Source organism: Mus musculus, chromosome 17, assembly GCF_000001635.26.
Source record: "Mus musculus strain C57BL/6J chromosome 17, GRCm38.p6 C57BL/6J".
Lineage (NCBI taxonomy): Eukaryota > Metazoa > Chordata > Mammalia > Rodentia > Muridae > Mus > Mus musculus.
In genome coordinates this window covers 34,969,090-34,986,379 of record NC_000083.6, presented here as the reverse complement: position 1 = coordinate 34,986,379, position 17,290 = coordinate 34,969,090, and the positions used below count along the sequence as shown (strand labels likewise).

At 49.7% G+C, this 17,290-nt stretch overlaps 3 protein-coding genes across 6 annotated transcripts; 1 reads left to right on the top strand and 2 right to left on the bottom strand.

Annotated features, from left to right (window-relative positions):
* Positions 1-488: 488 nt before the first annotated feature.
* On the bottom strand, positions 489-4,526 carry Lsm2 (LSM2 homolog, U6 small nuclear RNA and mRNA degradation associated). Of its 4 annotated transcripts, NM_001204273.1 has the most exons (6): positions 4,013-4,250; positions 3,693-3,760; positions 1,372-1,400; positions 1,241-1,271; positions 1,072-1,131; positions 489-963 (listed from the first exon to the last, which is right to left on the bottom strand). In NM_001204273.1, exons 1-5 carry the CDS (start codon positions 4,121-4,123, stop codon positions 1,113-1,115), a joined length of 258 nt encoding a protein of 85 aa, NP_001191202.1. In that variant the 5' UTR covers positions 4,124-4,250; the 3' UTR covers positions 489-963; positions 1,072-1,112. The 4 variants fall into 4 exon arrangements, with proteins under 4 accessions (NP_001191202.1, NP_001103571.1, NP_001191203.1 ...); NM_001110101.2 differs by lacking the exons at positions 1,372-1,400; positions 4,013-4,250 and adding an exon at positions 4,295-4,526; NM_001204274.1 differs by lacking the exons at positions 1,372-1,400; positions 4,013-4,250 and adding an exon at positions 4,295-4,526 and having other exon boundaries at positions 489-813; positions 1,075-1,131.
* A 2,625-nt stretch (positions 4,527-7,151) lies between these two features.
* Positions 7,152-13,677, bottom strand: Hspa1l (heat shock protein 1-like). The gene is made up of 2 exons (NM_013558.2): positions 13,518-13,677; positions 7,152-9,406 (listed from the first exon to the last, which is right to left on the bottom strand). Exon 2 carries the CDS (start codon positions 9,391-9,393, stop codon positions 7,468-7,470), a length of 1,926 nt encoding a protein of 641 aa, NP_038586.2. The 5' UTR covers positions 9,394-9,406; positions 13,518-13,677; the 3' UTR covers positions 7,152-7,467.
* A 546-nt stretch (positions 13,678-14,223) lies between these two features.
* Positions 14,224-17,021, top strand: Hspa1a (heat shock protein 1A). Its single transcript, NM_010479.2, has one exon. The coding sequence runs from the start codon at positions 14,455-14,457 to the stop codon at positions 16,378-16,380; it is 1,926 nt and encodes a 641-aa protein (NP_034609.2). The 5' UTR covers positions 14,224-14,454; the 3' UTR covers positions 16,381-17,021.
* Positions 17,022-17,290: the final 269 nt, after the last annotated feature.

Genomic DNA, 17,290 nt, shown 5'->3' with positions numbered 1-17,290 from the left:
TTTGCTGCTTCAGTGGCTCAACGTCTTCTGGCAAGCCGGGTGGCTTCTTCAGGATTGAACTACAACTGCTAGTTCATGCTAGCTAAGAGGACTGGACTACAGCTGCTGGTTTATGTGTGGGGTCTGCCTGTCCGAAAGAACCATCTGCAGCTGCAGTTTCATATTTGGTATTTGCTACAGGACTGAACTGCTGATAAAGATTGAGCTCACCTATTGCTAAACCAATCTACTTCCCCCACATCCTAAGAGCTTTCTCTTCCATTACCTTTGGTGGGTGGTGGGCTGGAGGAAAGGCTGGATGTTTAAGAGTTGGCACTGGCACCTTAATTTACCCGACTACAAGCTTTAGGGCAGAAGTACATCATGCTGGTAAATCAGGTTGGAATCTTGGTTGGAGATGGGAGGAGGAGGAATGTAGGGTGCTGGAGTGTCAGTGAATTCAACATCCTTTCTCAACTCCCTGCCCAAAGCAGACGACAAACCAGGAATTCAGCTTGCATCATAAGTTTTATTCCCGATGCGGGACAGATCTTTCCATCCCTCAAATGTATTACATGTCGCCACGGAAGGGCTTAGGATGCTGCTCCCATCTCCAGGAAAGATGAGAAAAAGGTACAGACTGGGAGCCAGTCCAGGACCATTCTGCAGTTCCTGGCTCTCTTACCCTCCCTTCTCAGCAGAGGAATTATCTCTCATCCATTCAGTTAAAAAGAAAAAAAAAAAATCATTAACAAAACAAAACACACCTTAAGTATTGGGCAGGGGTGTTCTTGTCCTCAGTAGGACGTCAAGTTCTGGGTCACCAATGGGGAAGTGAGGGGGAGGGGGGAGGTGCCATCACTGCTTCTGCTGAAGGGCTTCCTTCCTTGCTGCATCCTGTAGCAGTTGTGTGTCCACCTCATCTGCTGGCAGCTGCACATAGCGGACGACTGAGCCCCTGATGAAGCAGTTCTTGACTGATAACTGGAGACAAATATGAAAGCACCTCCATTAAAAGTGTGTCCTCCGGCCACCCAGGGGCCTTTTGCTTTAAAGGTTTCCTCCTCCTCCCCCTCCCCAGCCCCAACTTACCATGTGAGGGTATTTCTCAGGGTCTGTGACACTGATGTCGGTTAGTTTGATATTGAGGTACTAAGAAAGAGGAACATCGTCATTAACCCTAGAGACAAGATACAACAACCCACCCTCACTGGCTGCTTTCCTTCCCCAAGAACAAACTGACCCTTATTGTATATCTCACCTGGTCCACAGAGTGGAGGGTTCCACAGATGCTGTCAAGGGCAAAGAGGGAAGAAGCATTGGTTTATGCTGAAATCAGCGTGGAGGGAAAAATCAAAACTAGAACGACAAGTCGGGGAGGAACTTAAGGACCTGAGGCCTGCAGGCAGCATCTGTGAGTTCTGAGGTAGAAACGAAAATGCATCCCAGACTCAGTCTTTGCTCACACCAATGCATCAGAAGCTAATATTTAACTACTGCAGGCCAGGCTTGCATTCCATTTACTACTTGTATTTCCCTTTAAAGACAGGATCTCACTGCGCCCAGGCTGGCCTCAAACTATGGCAATCCTCCTACCTCCACTTGTGGAACTACAGCTGGGACCCACTATTCATGATCATTCCCCACTGGGTTTCTCTGTGAGGACCTAGAACTAGCTATGTAGATAAGGCTGGCCTCAAACTCACACCTGTTTCTGCCTCTACCTCCTGAGTGCTGGATTAAAGGTTTAAGGGATGCACTGCTATCAACACCACTTAGCTAATCATCTTTCAAAGTATTATCATCCTCCAGGATATGAGAGAGGTCATGGAAGGTAACAAAACTTACAACCAATAAACTGAAGGTCAGCCCAGATCTGCATGACTCCCAGAAGCATCAACTATTATTTTTAAAATATTGATTTTTATTATTTGTGTGTATGTGCATGTAGTTACCCACAGAGACCAGAAGAGGGCATCAGATCACTTGCAGCCAGAGTTCTAGGTAGGTGTGAATCACCTAATGTAGTTGCTGGAAACTGAACTCTTATTTTTCAGGGAGAGCAACAAGTTTTGTTTTGTTTTAAAGATTTATTTATTATTATATCTAAGTACACTGTAGCTGTCTTCAGACACTACAGAAGAGGGCGTCTGATGTCCGCTCTCTTTACAGATGGTTGTGAGCTACCATGTGGTTGCTGGGATTTGAACTCAGGACCTTCGGAAGAGCAGTCAGTGCTCTTAAAATCTCTGAGCCATTTCTCCAGCCCCCAGCAAGCTCTTTTTAAAGCACTGAGCAATCTCTGCAGCTTCCCTAACTGTTATTTGTAAACATTTACTGCTTTGGAGTCACAGACCTATGTACACATACTGGTAGCTGGAATTACTCTTTATTATTTTTGCTACACTCTTTTTTTTCTCGTATGAGTTTTTTGTTTGTTTGTTTGGTTTTTTTTTGTTTTTGTTTTTTTTCGAGACAGGGTTTCTCTGTGTAGCCCGAGTGCTGGGATTAATGGCCTGCGCCACCACACCCGGCTTCTTCTTCTTTTTTAAAAAATTGGATATTTTCTTTATTTACATTTCAAATGTTATCCCCCCCAACTTATCTTTAATAATGAAGATACAAGTCAAGTCTTCTCAGTTCTCCAGCCCTCTAGCCCCTAAGCAAGGTTATCAAGGCCAGTGCTCCCATACCACCTTACATGCCCCACCTTATATTATATTTACCCTCTGTGTAACCAACTTTAACCACCTCAGATCCTGAGTTTTACTTCCTCACTCTCTACATCCTATGAATCCCCACAGCTCTGTAGACCATTCGTGTGATTTGACTTTTAGACTATGAAAGGTCTTAGTCTGCACCTCAGTCTGGGCCAGCTTCTAACTTGGCCACACTGGTCAGAACCATCCTGCTGGTCAACCACTGATGTGTGTTCAAAGGTTTCAAGAGTCTACAAATAAAGTTATTTTGCTGGGCGGTGGTGGCACACGCCTTTAATCCCAGCACTCGGGAGACAGAGGCAGGCGGATTTCTGAGTTCGAGGCCAGCCTGGTCTACAGAGTGAGTTCCAAGACAGCCAGGGCTATACAGAAAAACCCTGTCTGGAAAAAAAAAAAAAAGTTATTTTAAAGAGAAACATGAGGGCTGCATATGAAGTTCACTTGTTGAGCATGCCCAGTACATGAAAGAAAACAAAAGCAAACAAAACCCGGCTTCAATGAAACTATAATTTTCGAAGCACTATTAGGAACCAAGTAGACCTTAACGGATGTGACAAGAACCCATAAACATATTTCCAGTGGTACAGCATTTAAGCATTTACCCCAACTCCTGAATCGTTAAGAGCAAATGATACAGCCAGGCAAATCCTAGCACTCAGGAGACAGAGGCATGTGGATCTGTGTGTTCCAGGACAGCCAGGACTACACATACATGTTACTTAACTGTATCTCACTGTGTAACTCCGGATGGCCCTGGACATATGTAGACCAAGCTGTCCTTGAACTCACACCTCTGCGTTCAGTGTTGGGATTACAAGCATGTGTCACAATACCAGGCTCACTCTTAAACTAATCTTTTACACTTAAGACGAAAGGTATTTCTTCTGTGTTTTGCCTACCTACTCTGAAGTAACTTTGTCAACAACAACGACAAAAAGGATCAGGACACCCGGCACCCCCACCTTCCACCAACTCGCTAAAATAAGGACCTACCTCAGGTCATTCTTGAGTTCCACGACTACATCCTTGCCCACAAGAGACTTGAAAAAGGAGTAGAAGAGCTATTGGAAAAGAGGGAGGAACTATCACATGAAAAGGGACGGGGAGGAGGAGCCCGTGACAGTATTTTGAAATACTAGTCTTTGTAGCCCCTCCTAGTAGTTCTCAAAACTTCATAACCAACAACAATCCGTTAAACGGGACTCTGCAGTTCACGGAGCCACGGAGTGACAGGACCTGCGTTGCACCCCTCGACGCTAGAACCCACTCTCTGAGTCGACCACCTCCCAGCTGAGACCGCTTCCCAACCGCACCCTCACAAAGTCCTCGTCAACAGCACAGAAGTGCAAGGCTCGCTTCCCGTTCTCCCCCGGCGCCCGTGGGCTTTCTCTTGGACTTGCTAAAGGTTTCCCCCAAAACACCATCGGCTCCGAGCAGCCTCCTCACACTGGGGTGTGGGCAGTAAGGCTGTACGGAAAACCCTGGGGCCTGGCTGCCGCCCCAAGCGACCGACACGAGTGCCCGCACCCACGCCCGCACGGTTCGAACCGCCCGCCGCGAGCGGCGGCGCTCCCTTTTGACGTCACGGTACCCACCATGGTGCTGGCGCCACGCGGGGCGGCCTGGACCGCGAAGGAAGGCGCCGGGGACTGCGAGCCGGAGGCAGGGCGGGAGCCGGAGCGCGAGCCCGCGCGTGAAGCAAGACTGGATCACGCAGGCGCACGGGGAGCCGCGAAAACCTCGGCTGAATTCAGGCTCAAAGGGAGCGGGGTAGGGCAGAGCCGAGAGGACCGCCAAACCGGTAGAGGGGCGGAACTTCCTGTCCCCCCCACTTCCTCCCGAGCAGCCGCTTTCTCACAAGCGCATGCGTGGGCCGTGGCAGCTGCGCGTTGGACGTAGTTCGTCTCTTTTTCTGATGGTTGTTGAGACTTTTCTCTCTGCCGCGTGATTAGCTCGTAGTCTACGTTTTCTATGGGGAATTATTGGGAAGATTGAGAAAATTATGACTTGCGTATTCTTTAGTAAAATTTAAAATGTTGCTAAGAGCTGGACAGCGTTCGTGCCCAACTGGAATCCTGGAGTTGAGACGGGAGGATTCTGGTTTAGAGGTCAACTAAAGCTATTATAGCAAGACCCTGTGTCAGAGAATAAAATATACACCAATACACACTGGTTATGGTGTGTGTGAGTGTGAGAGAGAAACCGGAACACAAATCCTGATTCTTATCAAAGGTTCCCAGTAAGTAAGTTTCTCTCAATTTCAGTCTTTTGGGGTGCAAAGTTGACCCAGAGCGGACACATTCTAAGCAAAGCAAATGAACAACATCCCAGCTCTAATGTTATATATATATATATAATTTGGCATAGGACTCGTCTGTAAAGGACTAAACTGACTGGAACTCAGTGACAGAAATATTTTACTTTATCTTAGCTTTTTTTGTGTGTGTTTGACAGTTTTTGCCTGTATGTTATGTCTGTACTACATGAGTTCCTGGTAGAAGAGAGGGCTTCAAATGCCCTGGGCCTGGAGTTACAATGGTGAGCCTCCTTGTGGGTGCTGGCAATCAAATCTGGGTGTTCTGGAAGAGCAACAGATGCTTGTAACTGCTGATCCATCCCTGCATTACTGAAATATTTTCAACTAGATCACCGACAGATACTACTTTGGATGTTCTGGGAACAGCATTACCAGGCTTGTAACATGCTGGTTGTGAAGGAGTTCACAAGAGCTGACTGATTTAAAAAAAAAACAAAAAACTAGAAAAGCCTCAGTAGGCAAGTTCCAGAGAAGAAAGAGATGGTCTGAGATGAAAGGGCTTTGTTGTTATTTCGATTGACTTGTTTTATGTAAGTATGCTGTGGCTTTCTTCAGACATCCAGAAGAGGGCATCAGATCCCACTACAGATGATTGTGAGCCACTCTGTGCTTGCTGGAAATTGAACTTAGGACCTCTGGAAGAGCAGTCAGTGCTCTTAACTGCTGAGCCATCTCTCCAGCCCTATTGTTTTTTTTTTTTTAAATAATTACATTAAGTGGGAAGTTGCTAGGTTGTATCTTCTGTGGATATCATGTCTGGATAAATAGGGAAACACTTTCTATTCTGTCTTCTCTTCTTGAGGCTGGCTGTAGGTGCAAGGCAGTCACGGGACACAGGTGAAAATTCTGAGAGTCTAAACCTGCTGATTGCAGGGTGGAATTCTCTAGTGTAATAATCTAAATAGATTGTAGCCAGGGTTTCCTGGGGGTGGGAGTGAGGGCTGGAGCATGCATGACTGTGTAGGCCAGAGATAGATACTGCCTGTTCTTTCCACCTTATTTAATATTTTAAAATTGTATATGTGTGAGCGTTTTTCCTTGCATGTCCATCTGTGTACACATGGGCAGTGCTCCCAGACACTAGAAGAGAGTGTTGGATCCTCTAGAGTTACAGTTGTTAGCCACCACATAGGTGCTGGGAATCAAACCCTGGTCCTGTGGAAGAGCAACACGTGTTCTTAACCACTTAGTCATTTCTCTCATTTTCTGAGATAGGATCTACCATAGATCCTGGAGCTGACAGGTTCATTCAGCTAGACTGACTTGCCAGCAAGACCCTAAGATGCTTCTTCTGTCTGCCCTACCTACCCACTCCCCCAGTGCTGGCATTACCGGTGCACATCACTGTGTTCAGAGCTGGATCCAGCATGGTACCAAGCAGGATTTGTTCCCAAGTTCAGCAGAATCCTTAAGATTTGAATCGAAAACAAGCTGTCACTGGATAGAAGCAGTCAGTACATTTAGCAACTGCGTCCTTTGGGCCCAGGGTGCCTGAGAATTAGGAAATGTTTGTCTTGGCAGGTGGAGGTATCGTGATCAGAGTTCAAGGCAGACCTAGGCTATATTAGACCCTGTCTCAAAACCACAAAACAAAACAAAAAGCAAAATGGTTTTGTTGGAAATGAACTTACACAAATTCAAGTACTTTGCCCTTATCAAGTTAAACATTCACAAGGGACCCACGAATGGAAAAATGCATATCTTCCTTTCTTAATTTTCAAGGACCATTGACAGCTTACAGATACCAGGAAATAAAATGGTGTATAGAATGTTTTAGGCTAGCCTGGGCTCCAAGAAACTCTGCCGTGTGGGGCAGTGGTGGCACACGCCTTTAATCCCAGCACTTGGGAGCCAGAGGCAGGGGGATCTCTGAGTTCCAGGACAGCCAGGGCTACACAGAGAACTCCTGTCTCGAACCCCCCCCCCCAAAAAAAAAAGAAAAAGAAACTCTGCATCCATCTGAAAAATCAAAAGCTGGTCATGATGGTGCATACCTGTGATCTCGGGACTCAGGTGCAGAACAGGGGAATTGCTGCAAGTTAGGGACCAAGTTGGCCTACATAGTAAGTGTCAAGTCAGCTAGACATATACAGTAAGGCCCTGACTAAAAAAAATAAAAGATGACAGAAGTTGTTTCCTTTGGGAACAAATTTACTGAGAGACAAATAACCATCCACACAGGAAGGAGAAAGGTGGGGTGTGGATAATAAATAACAGACATCCAAATTCTTCAAATGGCTCAAAGAGGGGCCTGGTTTTCCTAAAGGTCCAGTTCAGGATCATAGATGAGAGGGTGGGGGTGTGAAAAGGTCGAGTTCGAGGCTTCTCCATCGGGATCCCAAAGGATGGTGACGTAGGCTTGAGTCCAGTCAGTTCAAGAATCATATTGATGTTTGAAGATGAATAAAATTCGCCTAGAGGCACCCTAGCACCCTGCAATTCTGGAAAAGGCTAATCTACTTCCTCGATGGTAGGGCCTGTGGCAGCCCTGCCGGGAGTATACCCTGGCGTACAGGTGGGCCCGGTGCATCCGCTCTGGTACAGTTTTGTGATGATCGGATTACACATATTTTCCAGTTCTTTTCTTTTATGATCAAACTCATCTTTCTCAGCCAGCTGGTTGGCCTCCAGCCAGGAAAGGACCTCATTGCATTTATCCAGTATTTTCTTTTTATCGGACTCGCTGATCTTGTCCTTCAGACCCTCATCACCCACAGCGCTCTTCATATTAAAGGCGTACGATTCTAAGGCATTTTTGGCAGCGATTTTCTCCCTCTGGCCCTCATCCTCCGCTTTGTAGCGCTCGGCCTCCTGCACCATGCGCTCAATCTCCTCCTTGCTCAGGCGACCCTTGTCGTTGGTGATGGTGATCTTGTTGGCCTTGCCGGTGCTCTTGTCCATGGCCGTGACGTTCAGGATACCGTTGGCGTCGATGTCGAAGGTCACCTCGATCTGTGGCACGCCCCTAGGTGCAGGAGGTATTCCAGTCAAGTCAAAGCGCCCCAGCAGGTTGTTGTCGCGCGTCATGGCTCTCTCGCCCTCGTACACCTGGATCAGCACCCCGGGCTGGTTGTCCGAGTAGGTGGTGAAGATCTGCGTCTGCTTGGTGGGGATGGTGGAGTTGCGCTTGATCAGTACAGTCATCACACCCCCAGCTGTCTCCAATCCTAGAGACAGGGGAGCTACGTCCAACAAAAGCAAATCCTGTACTTTTTCAGATTTGTCGCCCATTAAAATAGCTGCCTGGACTGCAGCTCCGTAGGCGACTGCCTCATCGGGATTGATACTCTTGTTGAGATCCCGTCCATTAAAGTAGTCCTGAAGCAGTTTTTGCACCTTTGGGATGCGGGTGGAGCCCCCTACTAGAACAATGTCATGGATTTTAGCCTTATCCATCTTGGCATCCCGAAGAGACTTTTCCACGGGCTCAAGTGTGCCTCTAAATAGGTCTGCACACAGCTCTTCAAACCGTGCTCTAGTGATGGACGTGTAGAAGTCGATGCCCTCATATAAAGAGTCGATCTCCAGGTTTGCCTGGGTGCTGGACGACAGCGTCCTCTTGGCCCTCTCACACGCAGTGCGCAGCCGCCGCACCGCGCGCTTGTTCTGGCTGATGTCCTTCTTGTGCTTCCTCTTGAACTCCTCCACGAAGTGGCTCACCAGCCGGTTGTCGAAGTCCTCCCCTCCCAGGTGCGTGTCGCCCGCCGTGGCCTTCACCTCGAAGATGCCGTCGTCGATCGTCAGGATGGACACGTCGAACGTGCCACCCCCCAGGTCGAAGATGAGCACGTGCCGCTCTCCGTGACTTCCTTTATCCAAGCCGTAGGCGATGGCGGCCGCCGTGGGCTCATTGATTATTCTCAGCACATTGAGTCCTGCGATGACACCTGCATCCTTGGTGGCTTGCCGCTGAGAGTCATTGAAATAGGCTGGCACCGTGATCACAGCGTTGGTGACATTGTGGCCCAAAAAAGCCTCTGCAGTCTCCTTCATCTTCGTCAGTACCATGGATGAGATCTCCTCTGGGTAGAAGGCTTTCTTCTCTCCTTTATAGGACACCATCACCTTGGGTTTGCCGGCTTCATTGATCACTTGAAATGGCCAAAGCTTCATATCTGACTGCACAACAGGATCATTAAACTTCCTGCCAATTAGACGTTTGGCATCAAAAACAGTGTTCTGGGGATTCATGGCCACCTGGTTCTTGGCAGCGTCTCCGATGAGGCGCTCGGTGTCGGTGAAGGCCACGTAGCTAGGGGTCGTGCGGTTGCCCTGGTCGTTGGCGATGATCTCCACCTTGCCGTGCTGGAACACGCCCACGCACGAGTAGGTGGTGCCCAAGTCGATGCCGATCGCCATTCCTTTATTAGCAGCCATGGTTTTCCGAGGCCTATGGAGAAAGGAGACTTGAAAATCATATTTAGGCTAGTGTTTTCTTTTTAAATAAAACTTAAGCTATTTATTGATCAGTTTTTCTCTTCAAGATGCATTTTTAATATTTCATGTGTGTATGCATGTATGTCTGAATGGGTATATGCACACGAGTGCAGGTACCTGTGGAGGTCAGAGTTATGGGATGCCCTTGGAGCTGGAGTTACACTTGGGAACCGCACAACATGGGTCGGGGCCAGGAACAAAATCCGGGCTTCCTATCTTTGTTCTTAATGGCTGAACCCTCTCTAGCCTTCTTTTTTTTTTTTTTTTTTAAGATTTATTTATTTATTATATGTAAGTACACTGTAGCTGTCTTCAGACACACCAGAAGAGGGAGTCAGATCTTCTTACGGATGGTTGTGAGCCACCATGTGGTTGCTGGGATTTGAACTCTGGACCTTCGGAAGAGCAGTCGGGTGCTCTTACCCACTGAGCCATCTCACCAGCCCCTCTCTAGCCTTCTTATTAAAAAAAAAAAAAAAAACTTTAAAAAGTATTTTGTGTCTGAACATTTTGTCTTCATATATATATGTGCCCTAGGAGGTCAGGGGAGGTTGTCAGACCCCCCTGAGACTGGGGTTACAGTCATAAGTCACCATATAGGTGCCAGAAAGTGCTTTTAATTGCTGAGTCAGCTCTCCAGTTCCATCCATCAGTCTTAAAGCCACAAATGTAAAGATAAACACAGCCCAGACTCTCTACCTTCTTCTGGACAGAAGGAAGTCCTACACAGAGAGCTTGAAAATGTCTCTGTGGCTGTTTTCGTGTGTGTCAGAGTGTGTGTGTGTGTGTGTGTGTGTGTGTGTGTGTGTGTGTGTGCATGAACATGTGGCCTTCAGGGGTCAACCCTGGGTCTCATTCTCCTGCCAATCACCTTGTTGAAATAGGGCCACTCACTGGCCTGAAACCCTGGTCAAGTAGGTTATACTGGCTTGCCAGTGAACCCAGTGATCCATCCAGCTTGGCCTGTGATCACAGCTGAATGCAAGCATGATCAGATTGTTGTTCTGAACTCAGATCTGCATGCTTGCACAACAAACACTGTACCCACTGAGCAATCTCCATGGCTTCTCAAAGGTTGTTTTGGGTTGCTTTTTTTTTTTTAGACAGTGTCTCTCTGTATGCCTGGAGGTTGGCCTGCAACTCGGCCTGTAACTCACCATGTATACCAGGCTAGCTTCAAAAGTGCTGCTATTCTCCTTTCTTAGCCTTCCCAAGGTCTGGCAAGGTCACAGGCGTGAGTCACCAAACCAGGCTGTTTTTCCTTTTTCTTTTTCTTTTTCTTTTCCTTTTTTTTTCTTTTTGTTTTTGTTTTTTGTTTGTTTGTTTTTGTTTTTTTCAAGACAGGGTTTCTCTATATAGCCAGGCTGTTTTTCTTAACAACTGTCTGAGCTGTCTGATACACCCTACAATTCCACACTTTCTCTTCTTTTGTGAGAAACATGAAACCAACGAGGGAAAAGTGCTACAAAGTCTCAACCCCAGAGGTGTCCAGGGCTAACAACAGTGTATAGGTTTTGAGTTGTCCAGGGCTAACAACAGTGTATACGTTTTGAGTTGTCCAGGGCTAACAACTGTATACGTTTTGAGTTGGAGTCTCTGAAGAATATCAAACCTTGTCCAAATCCCTCTCTGTTCACCTCTCACTGTCTTTATTCTTTGGGATTGGCTCTGGAATCTGTGTCTTTGTGTGCTGGGGCAGAAGCTAGGACTTTGGGGATTCTAAGCCAGGGCTGTACCACTGAGCTCACATTACCACAGCATGGTTGTGCTTTCACTGGACTCTTGACTCAGAGCACAGACCCTCCAGCAGCCCCTGAGTCTCCCAAGTATCTGTTTTGGGATCATCTCTGGCTTCTACAGTGTTTCTTGTCTACCAGATGTCATACATTAAGACAGGCCAGCCTGGTTTACAGAGTGAGTTCCAGGACAGCCAGGGCCACACAGAGAAACCCTGTTTTGAAAAACCAAAAAACAGACAGGCTGGTCAAACATCAACATGGCATAGGGGGCATCCATAGGCCTCTTTCCACTGCCAAACTCACTTCCTATTTAGTCTGAACCTCATCCCAATAGACTTGATTAAAATCTTTAAGTCAATAATGAACTTTGCCTCTATTCATTTTGTTTTATTTTTCCTTTGGTGGTTTTCATTTTTTCTTTGGGGGTGGGGGAGAGTTTCAAGACAAGGTTTCTCTGTGTAGCCCTGGCTGTCCTGGAACTCACTCTGTAGACCAGGCTGGCCTCGAACTCAGAAATTCACCTGCCTCTGCCTCCCAAGTGCTGGAATTAATGGTGTGTACCATCACTGCCAGGCACCTCTATTCATTTTGAAAGAGACTCATTGTAATAGGAATTCTTTTCAAAATGGGTCTCATCATATTTTCTAGGCCATGGGCCCTGGCAGTCTCTCATCACAGTCTGCCAAGTAGCTGGGAGTACAGCCTGTGCTAACCATGGCTGGGCTTCTTCACCATGAGTTGCCTGTTTGCTGGATTCTTGTCTCTGGATTTGTCTACGCTTAGTAACTCATACAATTGGAATTATACTGTGTTTGTCTATTTGTGGCTGGCCTTATTTCACTCAAGATAATGGTCCTTAATTCTTACGCGTGAGCTTGTCTATTTTGGTAATTCCAAAACTAAACACTGTTCATGTACACATCTCCCTTGCTTTCCTTACATGTTCATCTCTCCATAGACACCAGGTTGCTTCCACTTCTTGGCTATTGTGAATGATGCTGCTGTTAGCATAGGTTCACACACCCACATCCAGACCTGGCTTTCATGGGAAAGGACTTACATAGATGGTAGACAACAGTGTTCTCAGCTACCCCAAGGGTGGGTCTGTATCCTCCATTTCCTACAGGACCGAAATCAACTCTACTCTTCCTATGTCAGTGATATATTTTACTGTGGGACCACACTTGTCTACCTGCCTCCTAAGACTGTGTTCTGAACTCCTTAAGACATATTGGGGGCACCTAAGAGGTGGCAGTGACAGGGGCCTCCTGCTCTTCTAGAGAACCTGAGCCCAGTTCCCAAACCCTCAGCGGGCAGCTCATAACTGGCCTACCCCAGGGGGTGACACAGCCTCTTCTCTCTCTCTCTCTCTCTCTCTCAGAGAGAGAGAGAGAGAGAGAGAGAGAGAGAGAGAGAGAGAGAGAGAGAGACAGCAGGCAGCTCATAATTGTCTCATCCAGGGATAAAACAGCCTCTTCTCACACACAGACACACACATAGCGGGCAGCTCATAACTGTCTCATTCAGGGGGTGAGACAGCCTCTTCTCACACACAGACAGACAGACAGACAGATACACAGACACACACACACACACAGAGACAGACAAACCATTAAAGACATGCACTAGGCTTTCCTCAGATCAGGTTGCCTTCCTTAGCAACCTATGGTGGAGTAATTTAGCTCACTCTAAGGATGGCTGTTAGGATCCCCGCACCCTCCAAGCTTAAAAAAAAAAAAAAAGAAAAGAAGAGTCAGGGTCCAACTATGTAGCTCAGGCAATACTCTGCCTCCATTCCTAACAGTTGGGATTAAAGGCTTGAGCCTCCAGGCGGCTCCCAGCAACTTTTCTAGCTTTTCATAGAAGTAGGGCTCAAAGTCTCATCTTCGACCCTGTTCCCACACCAGCCCCATCTCCGCAGCCATCCTGTCTGAAAATCCGGAGTGCTGGAATCCTAGGCTTCGGTCCCTCTCTTGATTGTAACTCCTGTCTTCAGGGTCAATACCATATTCAAAAAGGTCTTAAGATGTCTGCCTCCGATTTGAGCTCAGACTAATTCCAGCCACTTGTGTCCCTCAAGCGTCCAGCCCCATTTCTTCTTGATTGCCAACCACCAACCCCAAAATTAATACAACTGGGGATCTGTGTGTGAAGAGCCACATAGTAATCCCAACACTTAAAGACGATGAGGCCTAAGGATGGTGGCTTCCAATAGACCATGACTGTAAATCAGTCAAACCTAAGAAAATTCTCAACCCATCAAACGAGGACCAACTGGGACACAGAGGCTTCTGCCCCACTCCAATCAGAGCCTTCCCAGCTCACCTGGGATCTCTACGCCTTCGATCCAGTTTGGAAAATTTGAAGTCGCTGAGCCCCTACGAGCAGGGAGCTCCAGGAACATCCAAACTGAGCAGCCGGGGTCCCCCCCACCCCCCACCCCGCCCCTCCCGGCAACTTTGAGCCTGTGCTGGGACAGAGCCTCTAGTTCCTAAATTAGTCCATGAGGTCAGAGGCAGCACTGCCATTGTAACGCGATTGGAGAGGATCACGTCACCGGACACGCCCCCAGGCATCTCCCTGGGTCTCCTAAACTTGGCGGGGAGAAGTTTTAGCCCTTAAGTTTTAGCCTTTAACCCCCATATTCAGAACTGTGCGAGTTGGCGAAACCCCACAAATCACAACAAACTGTACACAACACCGAGCTAGAGGTGATCTTTCTTGTCCATTCCACACAGGCCTTAGTAATGCGTCGCCATAGCAACAGTGTCACTAGTAGCACCAGCACTTCCCCACACCCTCCCCCTCAGGAATCCGTACTCTCCAGTGAACCCCAGAAACCTCTGGAGAGTTCTGGACAAGGGCGGAACCCACAACTCCGATTACTCAAGGGAGGCGGGGAAGCTCCACCAGACGCGAAACTGCTGGAAGATTCCTGGCCCCAAGGCCTCCTCCGGCTCGCTGATTGGCCCAGCGGAGAGTGGGCGGGGCCGGTGAAGACTCCTTAAAGGCGCAGGGCGGCGAGCAGGTCACCAGACGCTGACAGCTACTCAGAACCAAATCTGGTTCCATCCAGAGACAAGCGAAGACAAGAGAAGCAGAGCGAGCGGCGCGTTCCCGATCCTCGGCCAGGACCAGCCTTCCCCAGAGCATCCCTGCCGCGGAGCGCAACCTTCCCAGGAGCATCCCTGCCGCGGAGCGCAACTTTCCCCGGAGCATCCACGCCGCGGAGCGCAGCCTTCCAGAAGCAGAGCGCGGCGCCATGGCCAAGAACACGGCGATCGGCATCGACCTGGGCACCACCTACTCGTGCGTGGGCGTGTTCCAGCACGGCAAGGTGGAGATCATCGCCAACGACCAGGGCAACCGCACGACCCCCAGCTACGTGGCCTTCACCGACACCGAGCGCCTCATCGGAGACGCCGCCAAGAACCAGGTGGCGCTGAACCCGCAGAACACCGTGTTCGACGCGAAGCGGCTGATCGGCCGCAAGTTCGGCGATGCGGTGGTGCAGTCCGACATGAAGCACTGGCCCTTCCAGGTGGTGAACGACGGCGACAAGCCCAAGGTGCAGGTGAACTACAAGGGCGAGAGCCGGTCGTTCTTCCCGGAGGAGATCTCGTCCATGGTGCTGACGAAGATGAAGGAGATCGCTGAGGCGTACCTGGGCCACCCGGTGACCAACGCGGTGATCACGGTGCCCGCCTACTTCAACGACTCTCAGCGGCAGGCCACCAAGGACGCGGGCGTGATCGCCGGTCTAAACGTGCTGCGGATCATCAACGAGCCCACGGCGGCCGCCATCGCCTACGGGCTGGACCGGACCGGCAAGGGCGAGCGCAACGTGCTCATCTTCGACCTGGGGGGCGGCACGTTCGACGTGTCCATCCTGACGATCGACGACGGCATCTTCGAGGTGAAGGCCACGGCGGGCGACACGCACCTGGGAGGGGAGGACTTCGACAACCGGCTGGTGAGCCACTTCGTGGAGGAGTTCAAGAGGAAGCACAAGAAGGACATCAGCCAGAACAAGCGCGCGGTGCGGCGGCTGCGCACTGCGTGTGAGAGGGCCAAGAGGACGCTGTCGTCCAGCACCCAGGCCAGCCTGGAGATCGACTCTCTGTTCGAGGGCATCGACTTCTACACATCCATCACGCGGGCGCGGTTCGAAGAGCTGTGCTCAGACCTGTTCCGCGGCACGCTGGAGCCCGTGGAGAAGGCCCTGCGCGACGCCAAGATGGACAAGGCGCAGATCCACGACCTGGTGCTGGTGGGCGGCTCGACGCGCATCCCCAAGGTGCAGAAGCTGCTGCAGGACTTCTTCAACGGGCGCGACCTGAACAAGAGCATCAACCCGGACGAGGCGGTGGCCTACGGGGCGGCGGTGCAGGCGGCCATCCTGATGGGGGACAAGTCGGAGAACGTGCAGGACCTGCTGCTGCTGGACGTGGCGCCGCTGTCGCTGGGCCTGGAGACTGCGGGCGGCGTGATGACGGCGCTCATCAAGCGCAACTCCACCATCCCCACCAAGCAGACGCAGACCTTCACCACCTACTCGGACAACCAGCCCGGGGTGCTGATCCAGGTGTACGAGGGCGAGAGGGCCATGACGCGCGACAACAACCTGCTGGGGCGCTTCGAACTGAGCGGCATCCCGCCGGCGCCCAGGGGCGTGCCACAGATCGAGGTGACCTTCGACATCGACGCCAACGGCATCCTGAACGTCACGGCCACCGACAAGAGCACCGGCAAGGCCAACAAGATCACCATCACCAACGACAAGGGCCGCCTGAGCAAGGAGGAGATCGAGCGCATGGTGCAGGAGGCCGAGCGCTACAAGGCCGAGGACGAGGTGCAGCGCGACAGGGTGGCCGCCAAGAACGCGCTCGAATCCTATGCCTTCAACATGAAGAGCGCCGTGGAGGACGAGGGTCTCAAGGGCAAGCTCAGCGAGGCTGACAAGAAGAAGGTGCTGGACAAGTGCCAGGAGGTCATCTCCTGGCTGGACTCCAACACGCTGGCCGACAAGGAGGAGTTCGTGCACAAGCGGGAGGAGCTGGAGCGGGTGTGCAGCCCCATCATCAGTGGGCTGTACCAGGGTGCGGGTGCTCCTGGGGCTGGGGGCTTCGGGGCCCAGGCGCCCAAGGGAGCCTCTGGCTCAGGACCCACCATCGAGGAGGTGGATTAGAGGCCTCTGCTGGCTCTCCCGGTGCTGGCTAGGAGACAGATATGTGGCCTTGAGGACTGTCATTATTTCAAGTTTAGTACTTCACTCCTTAGTTTGTCCTGCAATCAAGTCCTAGACTTAGGGAAACTAAACTGTCTTTCAGTTACTTTGTGTATTGCACGTGGGCTTTATCTTCCCTGTTAATTAACACTGCAAGTGTGTCTTTGTAAATATAAATAAATAAGTATATATATTCTTCAATTCAGCACTGCCCCGCTGATGTGATTTGTTTTGCAGGACAGCCAAAGCTATGTAGAGAGATATTCTGTATCAGAATACACAAAGAGACAGAGATATGTTATGAAAACATCAGGAGACTGTTGAGTTCTTTGTGTTTGGACTCTCCCCTGGGCCACATTGTTGATACATGCTTGTGTCGGGTCCTTCAGAGGCCAGGGCTGGATTACTGACAGCGGAGACTCTGCTGCTTCTCCTTGCGTTTATAATCTTGCATGGTGGTTGCACTGTAGGACTTGTTTCCAGGTTGGTGAACTTGGAGGTGAAGTGACAGCACCAGCATGTGTTCAGTTTTTACACAACCATCCTGAACTCGGGTCAATTTTTACCGGTCATTTGAAAATAAACTTCAAAATCACTTGCCAGGTCTTGTGCCTGTTGTGTTTGGAGGTCAGGAGTTGCTGTGTATGACAGTTTCGGCTACGCTTGACTAACATTTTATCTGAAGACACAGACACGGGTGTGGAGCACTCACAGGGACATTGCATTGTGATCTGCTTGTGTGAGAAAAATTAAAGTCAGAGCAAATAAAAACCCTGCCCGGGGCTGAGGTCCAGCTTAGTGAAGAGGGTCTGGAGTAAATTCTCGTGGAAGTGGGGGAGAGCTTGAGCATGGGGGTCCAGAGAATCAGGCC